Source organism: Octopus bimaculoides, chromosome 6 (assembly GCF_046866305.1).
Source record: "Octopus bimaculoides isolate indiv1 chromosome 6, ASM4686630v1, whole genome shotgun sequence".
NCBI classification, from domain to species: domain Eukaryota; kingdom Metazoa; phylum Mollusca; class Cephalopoda; order Octopoda; family Octopodidae; genus Octopus; species Octopus bimaculoides.
The window spans coordinates 46,116,580-46,142,835 of record NC_142933.1 but is presented as its reverse complement, the minus strand read 5'-3'; the positions used below and the strand labels follow the sequence as shown (position 1 = coordinate 46,142,835).

General features: G+C 36.1%; 2 protein-coding genes across 6 annotated transcripts; one reads left to right on the top strand and one right to left on the bottom strand.

Annotated features, from left to right (window-relative positions):
- Positions 1–2,447: 2,447 nt before the first annotated feature.
- On the top strand, positions 2,448–25,406 carry LOC106873686 (DNA fragmentation factor subunit alpha). 5 transcript variants are annotated; one of them, XM_089353820.1, is made up of 6 exons: positions 2,448–2,510; positions 5,808–5,860; positions 6,666–6,781; positions 10,294–10,452; positions 23,132–23,253; positions 23,941–25,406. In XM_089353820.1, exons 3-6 carry the CDS (start codon positions 6,688–6,690, stop codon positions 24,145–24,147), a joined length of 582 nt encoding a protein of 193 aa, XP_089209946.1. In that variant the 5' UTR covers positions 2,448–2,510; positions 5,808–5,860; positions 6,666–6,687; the 3' UTR covers positions 24,148–25,406. The 5 variants fall into 5 exon arrangements, with proteins under 5 accessions (XP_089209946.1, XP_014776646.1, XP_052824834.1 ...); XM_014921160.3 differs by lacking the exon at positions 5,808–5,860; XM_052968874.2 differs by lacking the exon at positions 5,808–5,860 and having other exon boundaries at positions 2,448–2,930.
- LOC106873678 (uncharacterized) lies at positions 13,170–18,024 on the bottom strand. The gene is made up of 2 exons (XM_014921146.3): positions 17,246–18,024; positions 13,170–14,417 (listed from the first exon to the last, which is right to left on the bottom strand). The coding sequence occupies exons 1-2, from the start codon at positions 17,615–17,617 to the stop codon at positions 13,566–13,568; spliced, it is 1,224 nt and encodes a 407-aa protein (XP_014776632.1). The 5' UTR covers positions 17,618–18,024; the 3' UTR covers positions 13,170–13,565.
- Positions 25,407–26,256: the final 850 nt, after the last annotated feature.

The window sequence follows — 26,256 nt, the reverse complement described above, 5'->3', positions numbered from 1 at the left end:
TTATTCAGTGCCTGAAAAGAAGAAGGTTCCTGTGTTCATTTGACAGACATGCTACACCTGTCCTTACTTTCGACCTGTTATCATTCAAACATTCAAGTGTCTTAAGAATGTTACCCCTACTGAGGGTAGGAGTAGGTGTTAGCGGCGTTGTGAGTATAAGCATTACTGGTGTTGCAGATATAAATAAGTAAATCAATAAAGATAGATAAAGGGGAATATGAATACCAATTTGCCAATGTTAGATTAAGAAGGTGGGCAGCTAAACTAGTTGCATTTTTCCAAGGGGAGAGAGAGGGTTTCCGGTGAGAGAAGAGAAGAACAAGCATGCCTATACACACACCCACACACAAGAACAAGCACACACACACACACACAAGACAAACATGCACACAGATAAGAACAAGCACGCACACACACACAAAGGAACAGCATGTATGTACAGCCCATTAGCTTTCTCTTTCCACATTGATACGTCCATGGAAATTACTGAGTAGTTTGTTCACAAATTTTGAGTGAAAACAAAAGGTAGGTGGGCAGCTAAAGTAGTGGCATTTGTCCTGGGAGGAGATTGCAGGTATGATAGAGGATACCACCAGTGAGGGAGGGGTTTCCGGTGAGAGAAGAGAGATATCCAGTGATAGTGTTGGGAGAAGAGAGATATCTGGTAATGGTGGTGGGAGAAGAGAGAGATATCAGGTAATGGTGGTGGGGCTGGTGGTTGTGGTGGGAATGGGTGGGTGCACCACGAACAAGCAAGGGTTAACTTAGAGAGTTGGTACAAAAAATATGTAGTCAACTTGAGAACACAGGAGGGGAGGGGAGATTTCATTTAGAAAATTACATGAAAAATTAAGGTGAAATGAAGGTTGAGAGAGATTAGGAAGTTATATATTGAAGGGTCAAGAAGTGGTAAATGTCCAAGTGAAGTGTATACTGCAGGCTACTCTTCAGGTAGAAGATATCTTGATTAAATGAAATGTTGCATTCTTGCAAGGAGGTAAATATTGATACTTGGAAAGTTCCAGGCATCAACATGTACCTCCTTGCAGCAATGTAACATTTCATCTAATCAAGATATCTTCAGCCTGAAGAGTAGCCTGCGGTATACACCTTGCTTGGACATCTACCACTTCTGAGGTTCCGCTTGCTATGAAACATATGTAGCTTGGCTTTTATCTATTCCATTCTGTAACTCATATATATATATATATATATATATATATATATATATATATATATATATATATATATATATATATATATATATATATATATATATATGTATATATATAGACGCTGGGTCCCATTGAGGAAGTGACAAGGGACCAAGAGTTGTGGCGATTTACTGTACTTGAGAAGTGAGAAGACATGTCTAAGTAAAATTGCAGTCATCCATACATACAGGCATGTCTTTTGCAGGTGCCAGTGCTGCATAGATGCACCAGCGCCAGTGACACGTAGAAAGCACCCGGCACACTCTGTAAAGTGGTTGGCATTAGGAAGGGCATCCAGCTGCAGAAAACATGCCAAAGTAGACAATTGGAGTCTGGACTGCTCCCTGGCTGGCTAGCTCCTGTCAAACCGTCCAACCCATGCCAGCATGGAAAACGAATGTTAAACGATGATGATAATGATGATATATATATATATATATATATATATATATATATATATAGGCGTAGGAGTGGCTGTGTGGTAAGTAGCTTGCTTACGAACCACATGGTTCTGGGTTAAGTCCAACTGTGTAGCACGTTGGGCAAGTATCTTCTACTATAGCCTCGGGCCGACCAAAGCCTTGTGAGTGGATTTGGAAGACGGAAACTGAAAGAAGCCCGTCGTATATATATATATATATATATATATATATATATATATATATATATATATATGTGTGTGTGTGTGTGTGTGTGTGAGTGTGTATGTATGTGTGTGTGTGTGTGTGTGTGTGTATATATGTTTGTGTGTCTGTGTTTGTCTCCTCCAACATTGCTTGACAACCGATGCTGGAGTGTTTACGTCCTCGTAACGTAGCGGTTCGGCAAAAGAAGCCGATAGAATAAGTATTAGGCTTACAAAGAATAAGTCCTGGAGTCGATTTGCTCGACTAAAGGCGGTGCTCCAGCATGGCCACAGTCAAATGACTGAAACAAGTAAATGAGTATATATATATATATATATATGAAATAGTCTTGTTTCAGTTTCTGTCTACCAAATCCACCCATAAATCTTTGGCTGACATGCGGCTATAGTAAGAAGACGCTTGCTGAAGCCAAGACCATGTAGTAGCAAAGCGAACTTCTCCCATACAGCTCCATCTGTGCCTATATAGTCATCGATGTATTTAATTATTCATAATTATTCCTTCTTTTGCACATTTTTTCATCCAATCACCAAAATCATTAAGGCTCCTGTAGTTATCGTTCTTTAATTTTTATTTTACAAGAGTTACTGTTCTTGCTCCATTGTTGGATTTCCTATATTTGTAAAGAATGCTGTCAACGAAACTTTAGGTATTTACTATTTATTTATTAAAAAAACAAACAAAGAACATTGAACATTATAAGATTATCAAAATATTGTCTGCAGTAGTGTCAGATATAGTTCGCAGGAGATTTAGCTGTTACCTACCTCTGAGTATAAAGTTTGCAATTTCATCATCACCCAATTTAAAAACACAAATATCAAAATTAGTTTATCGTACGTTGTTACTTCCTCCTCAATGACACATTTGATTACGCAAGAAACCATACCTTGTTTCGTTCATGTTCAAACACGATCGATCACACCCATAATGAAAGGCATTCCAACCGCAAATTATCCTATATTTCTAGGAGTATCTAGGATATACATTATAATGTATTCATCCTCTTTTTTAAAAGACGTTAGTTAGATACTAAGGAAATTTGCTGCTTTTAGCATGTCGAGAAATTGTATGTATTTGTGTTTCCTTCGATGGTTCGTTAAATAATTATGTATTAAGGTTCACTGTGAAATTAGGCCCAAGTGGACCCTTTTGGCAGGCTCTGGTAGGGAAAGAACTGGTGAGTTTCATTATTAAACGATTCATGGGAATACGCTCCTCTTCTCTCTTACCAACGATAAATTAGCGGAAGTCTCTTTATCAAAAGGTAAACAACTTGTGTGTCTAGTCACAACTTGTTTACATAATGGTTGGTATACTGTATTGGTTCTCTATAGATTATGGTTGGTACGTTATCCCAATTATGAGAATGATGTGTCTATTACAAGTTTAGTTATCAATAAGTAATCTTCGATTACTTTATCGCCATCTCAGAAGTAGTGAGGTGAACCATTCTGATGAATTGTTTAAAAACGTTGAAGGCAACCGGTTCAATTCATATCCTAAGCTGCCGAAAAACACCCTCGTGGGACTAATTTTACAGCCAAATTTGGCCTAATGCGTTTTTTTTTTCAATATTTAATTTTGCTTGCAATAACTGGTTCTTTTGGCCAAACTATCGTTTCTCCAGCTGCCAAGATATGAAAACTCAGTGTAGTACGTTCCACATACGACAATTTTGCAAAAATATTTCTGACTGAAAATACCATACATGCATGGAGTTACGATTTTATGCATCCAACAAAGTATTATTGTTAAGCTGAAACTGTTGCTAATGTAAAAAAAAAAAATAAAAAAAATTTGAATAGCGAAACTATGCAGCCCGAAGTTTTGTCAGTGAACAGGTCGCGGTTTCAAAGCGACGAAAATATTTGGTAATTTTTCAGATTAACACTCGCACGATCTTCACTAGGGTGTTAGGGTTACGGTTAGGGACGGAATTCCCTAACCCAAACCCTAACCGTAAAACACTAACCCAAACCCTAACCCTAACCCTGACCCTAACACGTGCGGGTGTTAATCTGAAAAATTACCAAATATTTTGACACAAATTAAATTTAAATGTTGAAGTGAACCTAACGGATTTATTATTTGTGTGTGTTCTTAGAAGGCTTATAAACATCTTCCCGCTGCAATTGTTTTTGTTTCAGCACACGATCTCAGATTCAGTCACTTGCTGTGCAAGTACATATCCATAACTATTTTTTCGTTTTCTGAAAAAGCAACGTTTTGGACATATGACACTTTTACATAATAGCAACGATATAAATTGCGAGTTCATGTGTTTATATATCAGGTAAGGTAAAACTTAATCTGGCGGAATTCTGGTTTAAGCACTCCGGTTAATGTTTACTTGAACTCCCGATCACCAAAACAAGATTTTTCCCTCATAACTTTCAGGAAAACGTGTGTTATTTAAGGGCGATTTAGCTGGTGTTTTTAACACATCCCACGACCACCTGATACTGTTCACGTTTCTTTGTCACTCTGAAATGTATGTATGTTTTTCTATATTTTTCTCACCATAGACACATTCTATGGAATGATGATGCACCCAAGGGTGATCCATTGCTGGGATTTATGCAAAAAAATTCGGGGAAAGACTTCCGCCCGCTCCACCCCATTTTCTCCCAAATTTGTTTATTTTTGTAATTTTTTTTGCCAAAAATCCCCGTTTTCGGATACGGAGGTTCAGGAAAATTGCCCAAAATCGGCATTGTAAAAATCCCCCCCCTTACCCCCCTTCAATTTTGATTTTTTTCCCCTAACACCCTAACCCTAAAACCGTAACCACAGAAATGTTTTGAAATTTTTATCCGAATCATGATGTCCGTATTTTTCTGCATATTTAGAAAAAAAAAAAAAAAAAAATTCTTAAAAAAAAATTTTACTAAGATTTTTGGAAATTTTTTTCAGAATCATAATTTCCGTATTTTTCCGCATATTTTGGAAACAAAAAATTCTGAAAAAAGTTAAAAATGAAGGAAATGGGGGTGGAGGGTGGTAATTTGGAAATGTTGATTTTTGCCAATTTTTTGCAGATTTGTATTCCCTGTGGCCGAAAAGCAGGGTTTGTGTCGAAAAAAAAAAAAATTTTAGGGTGGTTTTTGGGGTGGGGGACGAGCGGAAGTCTTGTCAAAATTCGGACTGTCTATTTTAAACTATGATTTTAAAAGAATTTAAAAAAAGAGTGGAAATTTTAGGATTGGTGGGGGGCAAGGGGAAGTTTACAAAATTTAAGAAAAAATTTCTTTTTCATAATTGTATGAATTTCTGTGTGTAGAAGACAAATTGGCAATTTCTTGAAAATTCCAAAAAATAAAAAAGTTATGAGGGGCTATATGGAGTGCTTAAACCAGATTTCTACCTTTAATCTTAATTATCAAATCTAGTATGAAGAGCAGTAAAAAAATCAACCTTAACTGGGTTTGAACTCAGACTATTGACAAACCAGGCTAGCGTTCTTGACAATAAGTAGTGAATTATAGAAGTGATATAACCACTCCTTAAATCCAGATATCATGAGTTGTTTTAATTTTTAAAGAAAGATAGCTGTTGGTTAGCTCCAGGACAGCCCTGAACAAGTGAATCTATGATGAAAAGCGTTTCAGCCATGACTATTCTGTCTTTTTTTCTTTTAGACAATATTATCTAGTACATCTTTTTTTAAACTGCAGAATTTGGTTTGTAGATTTGAAGCTTGCTGACCATATAGAAAGAGATGGTTTGGTAAAATAGGGAAGTAAGGATGTTTTGACAGTTAGCTGAGAGATGAGTGGTACATAGTCTATTACTGATGGTCATGACATTCAGCAATCCACATTGCTTAATGTTGTATAGCTCAGACCTTATTAAACAAACCTATATTCCAGCAATGGCAACCATCTCATCATTTTTACTATGTGTACATGTGATTACTCAATGTGTTTTTCCTTTTGCAATACAGTAGGGACTGGATGCAGAGAAATTTGGTTACTATTTCTAACTGGTTGGGACCATGTAAGTAGAGGCTTACTCAATTGTTGTGTAGCCTTAGATTAACTGTAAGCTAGGTGACATATGTCACATGTATAACATTGTGCAACAAAATTGTTATTTTTTTCTTTGTCTTTTGTTAGTAAGCGTTATTTCCTATTTGTTTCTATCTAGAAATTAAAGGAAATGACTACTACTCCCTTCAAACTTTGCTTTTGTGACCTGGACTTCAGTGTTTTGAAACTGACCTATTTTCCATTACATTTAAGACATTCAATGCTGAGTTGCTGAAGCAGAAATATTGTTATAGCAAATATTTAGCTCAATACCACAGATTTGCTTGTCAGTTGTTTGACCTTAACCAGTTGAGCACGTCCCTTAGTGGCTGACAATTTGTGCAGCTCTAATCATGAGCACAAATAGTGGGGGAGCATCATAGCCTTGTGTTGAGAGGGTATTCTTTGGGGTTTGCATAAATGTAAGAAAAGCAAAGTCTGAAGGAAATATTAGCCATTTTTTATATTTTCTAGGGGTAAACAAATAGGAAACAACAGTTGCTACCCAAGGACAAAAATCTGTTACACAGTGTAATTAGTTAAATGACTTTGCAGAAACTGCAAACCTTTTCCAGACATACAAGGTCTGTGTCTAGTTGAGGACCTTTACTGCACACTCCAGCATGTAGTGAAGATTCATATGAGGTACCTCCTTAAATAGATATAACAAGAGCAACAGTATTTGGGGTAGGTCTTTGAATAAATGTAATCAACAACAACATTATCAAATGATATGTAGGTTTATTTGTAGTTGTACTTTATTTATATTTTAGAGCTGTTTAATAACAGAAGACCATGTCATTTTATAAAGAATACAAAGTGTGGAACACAGAACATAATGTTCAAAAGGAAGTGAAAGCAGAAAGTCGGGAAGATTTGCTCATTAAAGGTAAATATGACTTTTTTTTGAAGATAGGATTGTTATTGAAATTTGTTCAAATCCAACGTAACTTCTAATTTATTTAGCTTCAAGTTAGCTCTGGCTGAGCAGACTTGTAATCAAGTTTTCCATTGTTCTGATAATTCTATCAATTTTGTAGTTATTTCTAATAGATTGAACAACCACATGGGGGTTCTCTTATTGATAAGTGACATTGACATCACAAATTACACTCTTATCTTGGTATCTCTAAATCATATTTGAAAGTGATATTGCTGTATTGTCATTATAACTTGTACTAAGACCCTTAAATGAGATACATATTTCTTAAAGGCTTGTTGACTATGTAGAAGGATGAGGTTTGATAAGGTAAGAAAGTAAGGATGTTTGGACAATTTGCTAAGGGATTAGTGGTCCATATTCTGTCACTGACATTCAGTATTTGCAAATCAGAACTGATTTAATGTGTTGGACATTCCTTTAAAGTCTATCTAAAAAAGATCACATACAAATCATACATTTTATGCAAATGTCATTAATCTTTTATTAAAACTCAAAGTTGATGAAAGAAAATTCTAGTCTAACATATTAATTGGACAGCTTAGATCACAGAAATTAACATTTAAAATGGATCTTTATCAGCTCTATACTGTCTGTTCTTGAAGAATATGAAACTTCTTGCACTGGGTTTGATATGTATGGATACCCATAATACTAGCAACAGCAGAAAATATTGCAATTTTAAACAGTTGCTGATCTTATGCAGTGCTGCAACAAATAATTGTGTATGACACATGGTAGGTGCAGGTGATGCTCGTTTCCAGTCTTCCATGGTCAAGTATTACCTTACTTGGAAACATGTAAGAATTAGCAACAGGAAGGGCATCTGTCTATAGAAAATCTGTCTCAATAAATTTTGTCTGATCCATGCAAGCATGGAAAAGTGGACATTAAATGATGAGTGTGATGATGGCATACACATACACACATACATTTAGTTACTAATGCTAACCACTTACCTATAATTTTCTTTCTCTTACTGCTGTCTCAATATTTGTTTTACACAACTAGTTGACTTTATATCATATTGATTTAACCTTCCTCTTATTTTTATTGTCTCACCTCCATCACCAACTTTAGACTTAATCTGTTGGGACCCACTTTAACCCTTTAACATTCAGATTATTCTGTCAAATATAATGTGCTTATTTACATTGTTTTGAATTAATCCCACATTATGTTGCAACTATGAGATTTTCATGATGTGATTGCTTGTTTTTAGAATGACATTGTAGGGTAGGTGTGGAAGGCTGCATCTAGCTGGTTTGAACATAAAACAGGTAAAATATTTAGGCCGGATATGGCCAGTTTGAATGCTAAAGGGTTAACACAACCAGTTGCTTTAGCAGAGTCCACTCTGTTGTAAGTATTCTCCAGTGTGAAGATTACCACCACTTGCACCTCTTACTAGTTTCAGAGACCCTAACAAAGGCCATGGCTACTGCCTTTCTTCCTCTGATTAAGCCATAAAAAGACCAAAAATACCCTTTCCAGAACAATATTCCTTTCTCCTGGTATTTATAACAAAAGCATTAACCATTATTAACTTTAAAAAAAGCTGAGTATTTCCATTAACGCTGACAAACTGCTAAAGAAGTCTCCAAACTGCTCAAGAGTAGACCTTATGGAACATTATGCATTTTTTAATATCTTGATTTTCGTGAAAATCTGGTATAATTTTAATAGTAGCTGCCACTGTTGTTTTTCCATGCTTGCATAACTCTTTTCTATCTCATCACTTGTTGCAGTCCTTTGTCATCTTCATGAGACAAAGCTTCAGCTTTCACCACTTTCTATCTTCCTTCCACATACTTTTCGTTTGGATCACTTAATATTTCTTTACCCACCTATAATCCTCCATACATATCCTTTATCTTTTACTTGTTTCAGTCATTAGACTGTGGCCATGTTGGGGCACCACCTTGAATTTTTAATTGAATGAATCAATCCCAGTAGTTTTTTTTACTTACTTTATACGTTTTTTTTTTACTTTACTTGATACTTATTCTATTGGTCTCTTATGCTGAACCACTCAGTTACAAGAATGTAAACACAACACCACTAGTTGTCAAGCAGTGGTGAGGGACAAACACTGATACAAGCCACACACATATATATATGGGAACCTTCTTTCAGTTTCCGTCTTCCAAATTCACTCACAAGGCTTTAGTTGGCAGCACTTGACCAAGGTGCCACACAGTGGGACTGAACCCAGAACCATGTGGTTGGGGAAGCAAACTTCTTACTATACAGCCACGTTTGCATCTATATCTTTTCTCTTGTGTATTACATCTAAGTCTTCTTATTTATGGTTTTTCTCTTTATCAATTTTTCATTCTTTCTTCTTATTGATAATTCCCCAGTGTCTGTTAAGTTCCTTCTAGCCTATTAATGTATTTTTATAACATTTTCTAAAACATGTATATCCCACCCCATATTACTTTCTTAAGACTTTCTATTTGTAAATTAAAAATGTTGATTAAATTCTATTTCTATCTGGAATCTATGTGGGATGATATGCTAAATTTTTAGTATTGTCTGCTTATCTAAATTTGATTAATTTACCAGTTTACCATTTAAACAAATTAATTAGGTTCAGAGAGCAGGTTTTTCAGACAAGTGAGAATGCTGGGAATAATACACATTCTGAACGCTTGTGGGGCGGGGAAAGAATGGAGAATATAGTTCAAATGTTTGTAACAAAGTAAATCCTACCTAAAGTATCCAAGGACCATGTAGTGGTATTCAAGTTGGCAGTGTGTTGACAACTAACCATGTAATAATATGAAAGTGGAGCACGTTAGTGACCATCCATACAGGGTTATTATAGTGGGCAGTGTGTTAAGTGCTTAAGATATTGAATATCAGTGTGTAAAGGTACATGTTCCTTCAGCTGCGTAGAGGCCCTTTCCATTGATTATTTTGTTTGCTGTTGTCTCATTTAAACTGACCATATCTAGCTCAATTATTGTACCTGTTTTTATGTTCAGACAAGACAGATCTGGCCTCTCACACTTACCCTACAATATCATTCTAAAAGCACACAGTCACATCTAGATAATGAATGGTAAATGCAAAATGATGTGAATAAATAAGCTTTGCAATTGACAGGATGATCTGAATGCTTAAAGGGTAAAGGAAGAAAATATAATACATTATGTTTTGGTGCATATTACCATTTGTTAACAAATAATATTTAACCCAATAGAGGCGGCGATCTGGGCAAAATGCTTAGCAGCATTTCATCTGCCCTTTTATTGTGAGTTCAACTTCCAATGCGGTCCACTTTGCCTTTCATCCATTCAGCGTTGATAAAATAAGTACCAGTTGAACACTGGGTCAACATAATCGACTTATCCCCGCTCCCAAATTACTGGTCTTCTGCCAAAATTTGAAACCATTATTTAACCCAATAATATATAAATTATTAATAATATTACTTATTTCTTTTTAAATTCCAGCAAAAGCTGAATTTGACATTGATTCTACAACAGAAGTAAAATTAGTTTTGGATGAAGATGGAACCGAAGTTGATGATGAAGACTACTTTCACTTTGTTTCTTCGGACACAACACTTCAAATTTTGTTGTCATTTCAGTCATGGTCACCAATCCATTCATGTGAGTATCTAATAGTAACATATCTTATGTTTTCTCTTGAACTTTTTAATTAACAATTGTTATTTCAAATAAATTTAAAGAAAGTATAAAAAAAAAGTTTCTTCCTGAATACACGAGCAAATTTTGCACATATTTTTCTATTTCTGTACAGTGGCTGTGTGGTAAGTAGCTTGCTTACGAACCACATGGTTCCAGGTTCAGTCCCACTGCATGGCACTTTGGGCAAGTGTCTTCTACTATAGCCTCAGGCTGACCAAAGCCTTGTGAGTGGATTTGGTAGACAGAAACTGAAAGAAGCCCGTTGTATATATGTATGTGTTTGTCCCCCCAACATCGCTTGACAACCGATGGTGGTGTGTTTAAGTCCCTGTAACTTAGCGGTTCGGCAAAAAGACCGATAGAATAAGTACTAGGCTTACAAAGAATAAGTCCTGGGGTCGATTTGCTCGACTAAAGGCGGTGTTCCAGCATGGCCACAGTCAAATGACTAAAACAAGTAAAAGAGTAATGTCAGATCAATAATTCTGTAAAGTCGTAGTAGCTATATTATTGGCAAGTCCTTTACAAGAAGAGTCAAGTATAAAACTTCCACATTGCTTTCAAGGCTATTGTAAATCCTACAGGTTGGAGATTTGTTTTGGTATTGATGCCAATGTTGCAAAATGCTACAGGTAAAACGGTGTCTTAGAGATTTCATAGTTGGCATTAGGAAGGGCATCCAGTTGAAGAAACCAAGCCAAAACAGACAATAGAGCCTGGTGTGGCATGGAAAATGAACATTAAATGTTGATAATGAAGATGATGATGATAATTGCTTTTAAAAAGTTGTTCTGGATTTATTTTTTTTGCATGGTGACATTAATGGAGTAAATGGCTTGTCTCAACACCATAGCAATTTCTCTGTTGGTGTTAGGAGAACACTGTCATCAAGCAGGTAGAGAATATTGAAGCAACCAATGTCTTCACATATACAGATGATCTTTTCCATATGCAACAACATTGTTTTTAATCTTGTCAGTTTATATCTATCCATGTTTTGTGGGTTTCAATAACTAGAAAAGAACCTTCATCACTGAGCTCTCAAGTCAATCAGAATCATGCTAAACATTAGAAATTATACTGTATTTTACATTTAATCTTTCGGGTTTGCATAAGTTTATAAACTCAAGTTTTTCACATGTTGTTATAACAAGTATTTTATACTTAAATTTGAGATGAGCTGCTGTTAACATGAGAATTTTTTTAACTGTTAATCTTATCTTTAGAGATGAACATTAAAAAACATATTTACATGCACATTTCTCTTTCTACATGTGTGTAGCCATGCAACTCTTCTACAAGAACCTGCTCATCCCCTTCTTTCGTGTTTTACCTTTTGCCCCATCATAAAGCTGACTCACCTCCCACTCCCTCAGGGCTTGTAGTCTTGTGAGTTTTATAATTACCTTAATAGTGCTTTTGGCAGGAAAAAAAAAGCACCCAGTACACTCTGTAAAGTGGTTGGCGTTAGCAAGGGTATTCAGCTGTAGAAACCATGCCAAAGCAGACACTGGAGCACAATGCAGTGCTTGGAGCCATTGGTTCCTGTCAAACCACCCAACCTATGCCAGCATGGAATGTAGATATTACATGATTATGATGACTATTTTTCAGTTGATTTTACTCCAGATTGACATCAGAAAGTGTAGATAATATCAGGCATTTTTACTTGATATTCTTTTCAATGCCTGTTGTCATGATGACGATAAACAGATGAATTAAGTTGGATTGGATGGAACTTGCAGAAGAGGGAGACCCAAGAAAACAGGGGACAAAGTAGTGAAGGCTTATCTCAAGATGCTGAATCTCATGGAGTGGATGACTGGTGATTTGCTATGCTTAAGAAGACCCCTCCATCACAACAGAAATAATATCCTAAAACTACTTAGGTTATGCTTCTGCTTGTAGGACCCTGTCCAGCCCCACCTCTCTCTGCCCTGTTAAGCATTTTCCCACATTTCATCCCCTAATACCTCTCATTTCTCTATCTATAGTATAATACTCAGTTGCTGTAATCACTTTCATTTCTCATTATCATCCCTGTCCACACTGTTTTCATCAGTCATCTCCTTTTCTGCCTTCACATACAGCTCATCCCTCTCACATCTAACATCACACCCTCACTTACCATAATGCCCTTGAGCCACTTGCATATCTCTCACCATCACTTGCTTACAAGCACCTCTGTTCCCATCTTTTCCCCATCATGATCCACTGTATCTTGAAATGCTCCAGTACTTCTGACTTCTTTCCAAATTACTCAGCATTTTTTGTTGTCTAAGGAGAGTCATTATCCCAATATAATTAACACACACACTGGTTCAATTCCACTCCTTCTCTTTATTATTAGTCAATTGGTTAAATATCCAACTAATTTGTTTTGTTTTTGAGAAACAAAAGCAAAACAAATTAGTTGGATATTTTACCAATTGACTAATAAAGAAAAGGAATGGAATTGAACCAGTGTGTGGGTTAATTATACTGGCATAATGACTCTCCCTAGCCCACAAAATTTGTTTCAACACTCAAATTCACATAAAGAATCTTGCAAACCAAATACAAAAACAAAGTAAACTACTCAGCCTTGTATCTCTATTACAAATCATCTAGGCTTGCTCTTTCATCACACTCTTGTCTGTCAAGACCTGGCATACAACCATTATATGAGAAACAATTGCTAAGAATCATAGTTTATTTAGTTCAAATGTTTGACTTCAGTTGTCTGTATGTATAAGTGTATGCTTGCTATTTTTGCAAATGGTAGCTGTCAACCTTCAACCATAGTTCACCATAAAGCACCTGGATCAGGACATTATTATAATGATTTCATAGCAAAAGTAAAAAATATATTTTAACTTTAAGCACTGTAACTTGTGTGTAAGAGTTCAGCTTTACAAATTGAAGACAAATTTGAGAGTACATTGTTTAAAATATACTCCATTTCCAATGTACAAAATGACAAAGATGAGTTAAGTACACTTCTCACTGCAGATTTCACTCTCAGTTTCCTATGATGTAATATGGAAAAATAAATAAGAAGTTATAATACTGCTGTAAAGTTCTAGAAAATCAGTTTAGTTGGTACTAATATATATCATTACATTGTCTCTTTTAATCTTACCAACTTCATCATCTTCATAGGTATTGGCAGGAGTGGGAAAACCATCATCAAAAGGAAGTTGGTCTTCTTCTAAAAAGTCATTAAACTCTTCTTCAGTGCTAAGACAGAAATTATGTAAGACACAGCAAGCCATTATAACATTTGGAATGAGTGCAGTGCGGGTCATTCCAACAAATTGTAGTCGACACCATCGACCTCTGAGCAGATTAAAAGCTTGTTGTGTAACCAGTCGAGTTTCAGTTAATCTTTTATTGTACTCTTGCTGATCTGGAACGAGGCAAGTTTCATCTAAGAAAGGGGTCAACAACCATTTTTTCAGTGGATATGCTGCAGCCCCAAGCAAGTGTATGTCTTCTTTAATAAAGAAATTTGTTGGATTATTTTCTATTTCATGGAATATATCTGATTCACACAAAACAACAGAATCATGGACAGAACCAGGCCAGCCAGTGTAACAATCAGTAAACTTCATGTTGTGATCACAGATTGTCTGCAATACCATTGTATGAGTCTTTTTACGGTTGATGTATACTTCAGGGTGATCTTTTGGGCTGAGAATTGATATGTGTGTAGTAGCCATGATACCAAGAACATTTGGAAATGCACTGATGTTGTAGAAACCTTGGACAATGTCTTCAACCTCAGTATGGTTTGGCCATTTGATAACAACTGTTTTCAGTTTGTTTAATCCTTTGATTATGCTGTCAAGAATAACTGATGCAGAAGATTCACAGACTTGAAATTGTTTTGCAATGTTACGTACTGATTCACCTTTGGCACCAAGAAACCGCAAACACATCAGCACCTGAATGGTAAAATGTTTATAGCAAATAATAATCCAAAATTAAAGTAGGAATATGTAGACTAAACATCAATATACAAAATGTGAAAGCTTGAGAAATCTGTAGTTTTTTTTTTTTTTTAAGCACAGGTCAGATAGATTTTAATATTTCGGCTATTCTTTAAGACATTATATGAGGAAACAGCCTACCTTTATCTCCTTGAATAATTAGTTTTATCTTACAGTTCTTCTTCAACACTGACATTAATATTAGGCAAAACAGGTTTTGTAAATTAAAGTATTATCCTTAGGATGTGTATTTGTGAAAATGAAGGTTCACAGTTTGGAAACCATTAGCATTGTGCCCTCAGAAAAGGAAATCAACAATTGCTAGCTCAGAAATTCTAAGTACAGCTCAGTGTATGTGTGTTCTGAGTGTTTTATTAATTAACAGTGTTAAGTTTAAACCTTTCAGTTCTAAGAGCAAAGGAGGGGTGGGGTGGATGTCATCAGTAGAATAACAGGGAGATAGTCTGTAGTATAAAGTGATACGGAGACAAGTCAAAAACTGTTTACATGTCTTTTTATAATGATATTGATAAAAATGTTACAAAAAAACAAAGAATTAATTTTGCAACTACAAATTTATGACTTCCATTGGATTATGAAAACACCTATTATCTCTGTTAACCCTCTAGCATTTAAAGCAGCTATAATATTCTCTAGTTGAAACTGGCCAGATCCAGCTTCTTGCATCTATCCTACAATGTCATTATAAAAGTAAACAATCACATCATAAATCTCAAGGTTGTGAGATAATGCATGATGAATGCAAAGCAATATGAATAAATAAGCAGTACATTTGACAGAGTAGTCTGAATGCTAAAGGGTTTATCCTCAAAATAACTGTCATCATCATCATTGTTTAACGTCCGCTTGCCATGCAAGCATGGGTTGGACGGTTTGACTGAGGACTGGTGAGCCAGAGGCTGCACCAGGCTCATGCATTTAATTTCAAAGAAAACAAAATGGGATAATAATAATACAAAAACGATAGAAATTATTCCTTCCAATAGCTGAATGTGTCAACTGCCTTTGATATGCTAATAAACCAATATCTCAGTGCTGATTTTCCATTAGAACTGTGCAGTTAATATGAAGAATGTTGTCCTCATCTATATATTCAATCATTATTATTAAGCAAATGTAAACCAAATTACAAAAGAATTTAGGGATAGCATTTGTTCTCTTGTACCAGTTCTGTAAATAACACTGTGGCATTTTATTTTGAGGCAAGGCAAGCTAGGTAAGTCACTGATTAGTCCTTGGACAATTTCAATATGCTATCTCCTCTGTCTTTTCTCCTGACACTATAATATCTCCTGGTCCTCAGAGCTAGCTGGATCCATACTACCTCACACAGGCATCCCACAGCCACTAATCTCTGCTCCTTTTATGGCCCTTTTTGTGTACCAGCTTCAGACCCCATACTAATCACGTAATCCCAGTCCTTCTTTCTCCAAGTGCTATCCTCTGGAATGATGTTCAGAGAAGTCTAACTCTTGAATCTTTTTTCATGCATCATTATTCACCTGTTAGCTACTCTACTATTTAAAATAGTCAGTGGCGAACACCAATTAGCAATAGTTTCTTGTGAATCTTTGATCATTTGTTTTTGAAAGAGAGAGCAAGCGAGAAGGGATTTCCCTCAAAGCACTCAGTTTAAAGGAATCTGAAGGCCTGTCTTGTACTGCTTTTCTCGTGTTGGATCAACAAAGCTACTTTGTCAAAAATAATTTACATTTAAAAAATGGCTACATAGACTGTACCACGGGCTAATTTCTTCCTTTCAATAATCCCAACTGAAAACAAACAAGGGAAGCATTAACATTATACTTTCTACAAGTTACATAGAAAGAACAAAACCAAGATAGATAGGCTTGTTTGGCAACCTAATAGAAATAACCCGTAATAATAAATATTTTCTTTAAACGTTTTAAAGATAGGAGATGTATTAAGATAATTTTTTGGACGATGAATCTCAAAATATTTAATTAACTTATGAGTTTGCTGCCTTTAGGTTTTGTTGATGAAAAAAAATTAAAGGAATATCTAATTTTTAATATTAAAAATATTTGTTACATTGGGATGACGAGTTTTGTGGTGTTGTCTTCGTATACATTCAACAGACGACGAATGACTTTTATGTTGTTCTGTGTTAAGTCAGCCAGGATTTGAGGGAGACTTAGCTGCTATTTCCAGCACTTAGAGACTGTCGTTGTAGAGTTGAACGTCAGTTTATTCTACATTTTACTGAATGAACCAGCAGAGAAAAATAACTGGTTATAAGTAGTTGTCAAGATACCAAAATTACAACTAACACCATGAAATTATGTTTGAAGTCTATTTCCTTACGTGATATTTACCATTTTAATTTTCCATGCTAAAATAGGAAAGTACTTAAGATAGTAACTTCGTATATATTCAAATTAACGACGTTGGTTCGGTAAATTTTTACGCCGTTAGTTCTACGTAGTCACTTGATTTGCTAGAAATAGCAATCAAATTTTCTCTAAATCACACACATTGCTGTCTTCAAAAAAAGGAAGCACATGTTAACGTCCTAGATATACTATATCAGAATAAAAGACAAAGTGGTAATAGCTGGAACGTCCTTCATCATTGATCTGCTCGATAACAGTTAACCTGGGGCTAAACCAACTTCGTAAACCCAGTGCAGACGTTCAAACAATAAATAAAAAAACATATGCAGACAGTGATAAAAGAGATAAACATCCCCAGACATTGGTAGTAAATACATTGTTTATTTAATGTTATTATTGTATGTTTACCTTCCTGTCCAACGGAACTGGTTTCCTGCCTCGGGTTTGATTCTCTCTCAAGATATGCGGCGATAGGTTTGAACATAGTGTTTCGAATGTTTCCGGATCCATTCGAAAATATTGACGGAATTGGTTGTCCCTAAAATTAAATAACACATCTCTTTCATTTGAACCTCGTACTTGAGCTTTGTTTTGTTTGTTAGATGTTGCGGCTGATTCACCTTTTCTCGCTAACGTCGCCAGCAAGCAGGTCGCCATATTATTATCCTTGTTGCCAGACAAGCTATTTTTCCTGAGAGGAAAACAATCATCCATTAGAAACAGATCGCATGCTGCATACAATGTAGCCAGAAAGGCCGTATCTTCCTGAGAAACTTCCATAGCTGTTAGAATTTATTCACCTTGTGATTAGTTGTCGTTCACAACATACATGAATGGAATTCAATGCCAAACGCGCGTAGAATGCTCATTCATAAAATATTACTCAGAACGAGGCTCCCCCTCCCTTTACTCAACAAATTTTTCATAATTTAATATTTTTTTTTTTTAAATCTTGCTATAATTCTAATTTTAACTCATATATTAAATTTTTTAATCCCAAAATAAATATATCGTCATCGCTGCTATTGCTGCCGCCGTTGCTGTCTTCACTGTTATCATCATTATCATGATCATGATCATCATCATCGTCGTCTTCTTTTTATGTCGACTGTCTATATTGACATGGGCCAGGCGTGTAATCTCAGTTCTGAATTCGTTCTTATTTGAAGTTACTGTTCCCTACTCCCCGAATGAACGTATGTCGTCAGTGTTCCATTTTTGACCTAATTTCTACGACTGGATGCCCTTCCTAATGCTAGTCACTTTACAGAATGTATTGTGTACATTTGACATGTTTCATTCCTAATATGTTTTATCATCTTTCTGTCATTAGACTGCAGCCATGCTGGGGCACTGCCTTGAGGAATTTTAGTCAAATGAATCGACCCCAGTACATTTTTCTAATCCTGGTACTCACTCTATTGGTCTCTTTTGCTGAACTCCTAAGTTACAGTGGTGCAAACACAACACCAGTTGTCAAGTGCTGTTTGGGGACAAACACAGAGACAAAAACACACATAAGTATATGTATGACAGGCTTCTTTCAGTTTCTGTCTACCAAATTCACTCACAAGGTTTTGATTGGCTTGAGGCTATAGTAGAAGATACTTGCAAAGGTGTCATGCAGTAGGACTGAACCTGGAACCATGTGATTGGGAAGCAAACTTCTTACTACATAGCGATTCCTAGTAAGAATGGTTATAAATGCTATCGACATTTTAGTATATAATTTTCCACTATGTATCTTTCCACACCATGTATAACAAAGATGTACTTCCATCATCAGATATAATAACAGAATCAACATTCACACTGCATTGAAAAGAAATTCCATCAGCATTTCCATTCATGTCATCTTATGTTTAGGCCAAACTCTTTAGCAAAACATGTAAAGCTGTTCAAAACTGTTGATATGCCTTCCAGTTTTTTTTACAGGAAGATAGAGTCATCTGCATTTATTATAATTGCCACTTTTGTTGTGAAAATAGTCCTTTAGTTTGGTTTCACTGTCATGGACTTTGATTGCTTCAGCATGACCTTACTTGTAATTCTCAGCAGATGTCATGCTGGAGCACTGCCTTTGGTACGAGTATGTATGTATATATATATACATATGCATATATATACAGGGTTTGGACAAAATGATGGAAACACCTAGCATCATAGCATCATGATTTTGAAATTTCTATAAAACCGTCAAAAGCTTGTTTATTTTTATGTTTTTTGATTTATTATTAGTATTGCTTAATATGTTTTGCTAAAATTGCTGTTTCTTTTCAGATATCATCAGAAAAAGGTAATTAAAATTCATTAAAATGACAGACCTATCGGACTTTCAAAGAGGTCAAATTGTTGGTGCTTGTATGGCAGGCGCTAGCGTGATGAAAACAGCCAAAATGTTTGGTGTTATCAAGAAGTAGTCTCGAAAGTAATGACAGCCTTTGAGAAAGAGAGAAAAACTTCCTCGTTGAAACAAAACTCCGGAAGAAAACCAAAATTTTCAGATAGGGACCATTGGACTCTTACGTAAATTGTTAGAAAGGATCACAAAAGTACAACTCCTAAAATTACTGCAGAGCTTAATGACCACCTCGAGAACCCAGTTTCCACAAAAACTGTTCACCGAGAGCTGCACAAAGCTGGAGGGCTGCAATCAGAAAACCACTGTTTTCACAAACAAATGTTGCAAAGCATTTAGAGTGGAGTAAAAACCTACAGAATTGGTCCCTAGAGCAGTGGAAGAATGTTATTTTCTCGGATGAGTCAGCCTTTACCTTATTTCTGACCACCGGCCGAGTATACGTGTGGAGACAGTCAAAAGAAGCATTTGACCCAGACTGCCTTCTTTCAACTGTTAAACATGGAGGAGGATCTGTGATGATCTGGGAGTGGGGGTTATATCTTGGAAATCCGGCAGCCCAATGGTTTCCCTTCATGGCAGAATTAATAGTCAAGACTATTTAAGCATCTTATCTGATCAAATTCATTCTATGGTTGCGGAACTTTCTGGAGGGAAACACAATCTTTCAGGATGATAATGCACCAATTCACACAGCCTAAGTTGTTACTGAATGGCATGAGGAACATTCTAGTGAAGTTGAACATCTTATCTGGCCACCACAGTACCCAGATCTCAATATTATTAAACATTTATGGTGCAATTTAGAAAAACAAGTAAGGAGTTGATATCTTCCATCATCATCACTACAAGTACTGGAGACTGTTTTAGCTGAAGAATGGACAAAAATTCCTTTGGATACAATTCAAACTTTGTACGAGTTCATACCTCATAGAATTTAAGCTGTAATTACTGCCAAAGGCAGTCCTACTCCATATTAAAATAAATTTGTATATATATATGTATATACACAAACCCCTTCAGGTAGATGGCCCTGCTCAATATGTAGAAAAGGAGTAGGTAGTAACTCTATAAGATGTACCCGGTGCAAGCTATGGACACATAAGAGGTGCAGCAACACCAAAGGCAGGTTAACTAGGAAGTTAGTTTTTGTTTGTGGCAGATGTTCAGGTGCAATAAAGACTGTAAACAAACAGGAAACAACTTCTATCTCATTCCAGGGTGAAAAACTAGAGGTAGTCGATAGCTTCCGCTATCTGGGCGACCAAGTTAGTAGTGGGGGTGGGTGCGCAGAAAGTGTAGCTGCTAGAATAAGAATAACCTGGGCAAAGTTTAGAGAGCTCTTACCCCTGCTGGCGACAAAGGGACTCTCACTCAGAGTAAAAGGCAGACTGTATGACTCATGTGTACGAACAGCCATGCTACATGGCAGTGAAACATGGGCTGTAACTGCTGAGGACATACGTAAGCTCGCAAGGAATGAAGCCAGTATGCTCCGTTGGATGTGTAATGTCAATGTGAATACCCGTCAGAGTGTAAGTATCTTGAGAGAAAAGCTGAACATTAGAAGCATCAGTTGTGGTGTGCAAGAGAGACGATTGCGCTGGTATGGACATGTGGTGAGAATGGATGAGGATAGCTGCGTGAAAAAGTGCCACACCCTAACAGTTGAGGGAACCCGTGGAAGAGGTAGGCCCAGGAAGACCTGGGCTGAGGTGGTGAGGCAAGACCTTCGTACATTGGGCCTCACCGAGGCGATGACTACTGACCGAGACCTTTGGAAATGTGCTGTGCGTGAGAAGACCCGGCAAGCCAAGTAAGATCGTTGCCAGTGCCCCTGGACTGGTTCTTGTGCGGGTGGCACATGAGATGCACCATTTTGAGCGTGGCCGTTGCCAGTACCGCCTGACTGGCTCCCGTAGGATTTTTGAACGAGATCGTTGCCAGTGCCCCTGGACTGGCTTGTGCGAGTGGCACATAAAAGACACCATTTCGAGCGTGGCCGTTGCCAGTATCGCCTGACTGGCCTTCGTGCAGGTGACACGTAAAAGGACCTACTTCACTCTCTGAGTGGTTTGGCGTTAGGAAGGGCATCCAGCTGTAGAAACTCTGCCAAATTTAGATTGGAGCCTGGTGTTGCCATCCGGTTTCACCAGTCCTCAGTCAAGTCGTCCAACCCATGCTAGCATGGAAAGCGGACGTTAAACAATGATGATGATGATGATGATGATGATGATGATATACACACACACTCATATGAGTGAATTTTGTAAACAGAAACTGTATGGAAGTGTTATATATATACATATATATATATATATATATATATATATATATATATATATACATACATACAGGGTGATTATGTATGTATATATGTATTAGTAGGTATGGGGAAATATTTCCTTGCTTGGGAATAGGTGAGGACTGGCAACAGGAAGGGTATCTAGCCACAAAAAAATCTGTCTCAACAAATTTCATCTGACCTACACTAGCATGGAAAAGTGGATGTTAAATGATGATGATCACAATATATTTCATGTATTGAATATACTTTATATATTGGTCTGTCTAATTTACTTATCCATACCATTTACTTCTAAATCCAGTCAAGTTTAAATCTCTTGAACACTACTAATTGTATTCTATACAGAGAATATTTGGCTCTCATCTATGAACTATATATATATGCATATATATATATATATATATATATATATATATATATATATATATATATATATATATATATATATATGCCTGTATATATGTTAGATAAAATGTGACAACAAAACCAAGGCTGGTTTTGTTGTCTCACACAAGACCTGCATTAGACTCCTCACTTGTATTATTACCAAACTGAAAGTCTAACTACAGTTCTCCTATAGCACTTGTATAGCCTTACCTGCCATCTTGGGTCTTCTGGATACCAATACCTCTCATATATATATATATATATATATATATATATATATATATATGTATATATATAAATTTAATACACAACTGAAAGAGCTACTAATAGTTTCATACTTGTGTTTGGAGATACATGGCATCATCATCATCATCATCATCATCGTTTAACGTCTGCTTTCCATGCTAGCATGGGTTGGACGATTTGACTGAGGACTGGTGAAACCGGATGGCAACACCAGGCTCCAGTCTAATTTGGCAGAGTTTCTACAGCTGGATGCCCTTCCTAACGCCAACCACTCAGAGAGTGTAGTGGGTGCTTTTACGTGTCACCCGCACGAAAACGGCCACGCTCGAAATGGTGTCTTTTATGTGCCACCCGCACAAGCCAGTCCAGGGGCACTGGCAACGATCTCGTTCAAAAATCCTACGGGAGCCAGTCAGGCGGTACTGGCAACGGCCATGCTCAAAATGGTGCATCTCATGTGCCACCCGCACAAGAACCAGTCCAGGGGCACTGGCAACGATCTTACTTGGCTTGCCGGGTCTTCTCACGCACAGCACATTTCCAAAGGTCTCGGTCAGTAGTCATCGCCTCGGTGAGGCCCAATGTACGAAGGTCTTGCCTCACCACCTCAGCCCAGGTCTTCCCGGGCCTACCTCTTCCACGGGTTCCCTCAACTGTTAGGGTGTGGCACTTTTTCACGCAGCCATTCTCACCACATGTCCATACCAGCGCAATCGTCTCTCTTGCACACCACAACTGATGCTTCTAATGTTCAGCTTTTCTCTCAAGATACTTACACTCTGACGGGTATTCACATTGACATTACACAAGTATCATAAAAGCATGAAACTATTAGTAGCTCTTTTGGTATTGATATTTAGCTCTCACTTGGATGAAGTACTTTTTTTGTTGAATCTACCTCTATATTGGATCTATAATCTGTCTGTCTGTCTGTCTATCTATCTATCTATCTAATACACACACACACACACACATATAAACTTTATTTTTACAGTGAGAGCTTCATATGATGTTTGTGATGGACCAGTGGATACATCTAATGATCTTATTTTGCTGTTATCTGGAATAAAATCTGACTTGGCCAAATGTTTGGCTTTATCTGATGATCATTTGGAGGTGAGTTGTGAATTTGACCATATTGGATATCAGGAATATTCACATTCATGTTGATGTTACTGATTTATTGTTGTGAATATTTGCTGTGGTTTAGTGGTTAGGCTATTTGGCTCACTCATCTATTAACATGTACTCACTTCCAAAAGCTACAATTGGAGTTATTTCATCATTTGGAATACAAGCTTTCAAAAGTTGAGTGTACAAGACACCTTGTGACCTCCCCAATTTCAACAGCATAATGAACCTATCAGTAGCCTCTTAGATCAATGGTTCTCAACCATTTTTACCTATGAACTCCTTTGATTCTTATTTTACTCAAGGGAAGAGGGACCCTGATAGCCATTCAGCATCTAAAATCTCCTTTTACATTTTTATGATTAAACATTATTCGGAATTGTATAAAAGAATGCTTAAATATTTTGTAGAAGTATAACCAATTTATTGCTCATAAATTTTAACAGCAAAATCTTATATGAACCCCAGTTGAAAACGACTGTCCTAGATTCTTCTTTTAACCCAAACATGCCATAAAGCTACCATTGTTACTGAATATATGTAATGGAAATAAGAAAGGGAAACTGAGAAATATCTCAGAAATTAACATTTTTTTGAAATTATGTTTCTTACTCATCTACAATAACAGTTGTTAATGATCTTTGTTTTTTTTTCTCTTTTTTTTTCTGTCAGGAAATTACTAAAATGCCTGTTTCTGACCTAGCTACTATTTTAGTAGACAGTGAACAGTTTGCAAGAAATTTCAAGGAGGCATGTGAAATAGAGTTGATTACACGTGAGGACAATGATGACTTGTTACGGCTTATACGACTGGCTACTGAACATCAAAATGGAAGTGTGAAAAGACAAAAGATTGATAACACTGAATCTGATGATTAAACAAAGATTAATTTCTACTTTTGAAAAGTTCATATACATTTTTGCCTATTTTTCTAATTAAAGTGTGAAAAAAAGAAGTAAAGAAAAAAAAGACTAATAAAGCATTTATTATTTTTTTTTAAATTTCGTATTGATTCAAATTATTTTCTTGGCTTTGAGATTAAATAAAATCACTTATGTGTGAAGGTGCATGGCCCTAGAGGTTAGGGCATTGCTCCCCCAATCGCAAGGTCATGCTTTTGATTCCCAGACTTGCTATGTGCTGTGTACTTGAGCAAAACACTTTACTCTAGTTCACTCAGCTGTAAATGGGTAACTCTGTGACAGATTGGCCTTCTGTTCATGGGAAATGTTGCCCTGCCTGCCTAGCCAGTAGAGTGGCATCATTCAAAAACTACAGCAATGTGAGGAAGCGCATTGTGACCAGTGGTGTATAAGAACATTCTAGTTGAAATAGTAATACAATGATTGTTTTATTATTCAGTATGAGTGATTCAGATTGCAAATAAATTCTAGACCATCATTATACCATCAGGCAAGGAAAATAAACTTTAGATACTTCTATGCCATTTTAAAACCATTAGATGCAGGTGTGGCAGATAAACTCAGTTCTTTATCATTATTTAATCCAAACATCAGATTAACCGTATCTAGTTTTTTTCATTTGCCAAATATACATCTTTTAAAAGACAGTAAAAAATTTGAAAATTGGATATAATAATAAAGTTTTCCTGTCTAATTGCTATGAAGGTATGCTGTTGTGGAGAAAAAAATTAGAGGGAAAAGTTACAGAGGTTTAAAAATCGAAAAATTGCATATTTTTAGCCAATAGCGAGACAGAAATTTTCTGCATTTAGCAAAGCAGTGTCAACTTTAAGGTTGTACCTTGCGAAATTTATAGTTTAGTGTCTGTGAGATGACCTCTTCATTGTAGGTTTCTAAATAAACAGAAATACCTAATCAAATCAACATATATCATCTTACTGTTTCTTTTGTCACTTCATTGATTGAATGTTTTTATTATTTTCTGAAAATTTGTTATATTAATATATTTGTCTGCACGTGTTTACTTTATGTGTATTTCAGTATTATGTATACCTGTCGTGTATTTGTGTACATCATTATTATATAAGTGCATGTGTGTGTGAGAAGAGGGCGTCTATCTCCAAAACTTCAAAGTTGAGTAACGTTTCCATGTTTAGATTTGTAAACTATGATAAGGATAACACTGGTCAATAAAGAATTTGTCCCAAGAAAAAGAATACCTGTATCTTATATGTTTTTGCATGCAGAATTAAAAAATAATGTCAAATTATCTGTACTAAGTTTACATATTCCATTCACCTTCATAATGCCAAGAAACTGTATAAACATTGCAAACAACTTTTGCTATATATGAAAAATAAGTAAAATATTAAGACAATTGACGAAAAATATCTATAATGAAATTCTAATTGATAAATATAAACTTTTACTTAAATAAAACACACTGGTGAAGTAAATCTTGTGGTGTGAAGAATCAACACGTGGGTGAAATACAACATACAGTTGTCATGGTTACAAACTGTTTAATGCCTTGCTGTCTGTTGATTGGCTAAAATTATCCAAATTTCCTGACTTTAATTCCAAATAACATCAGATTCTTTTATTTATGAGATAAAGCAATTGGTTGATTGTGGTCAAAATTCTGACTTGCATTGATATACCAAAACTGAAAGCAATCTGAGTAAAATTAAAGGGAGCTCATTTTGTGAATGAGAAAGACTAGATCCGATTAACCCTTTAGATTACTCTGTCAAATGTAATGCTTATTTATTCACATTGAGATGAATTAGATATGCATTACTTTGTAGCTTTGAGATTTCGATGATGTGATTATTTATTTTAAAAATAATAGGGTAAATGTGAGAGACCAGATCTGGCCAGTTTAAAGATAAAAACAAGTAAATTCTTTTGGCCAGAAATGGCAGGTTTAAATGCTATATTTTCCTCTGTCAGTCATTCAGTTTCTCTACACTTGCTTTACTAATAACCAGTATCTGCAACACTCTCTCATTCTACAGTTAATACTCTTTGAAGATGAACAAATAAACATTTTTTACAGGGTTC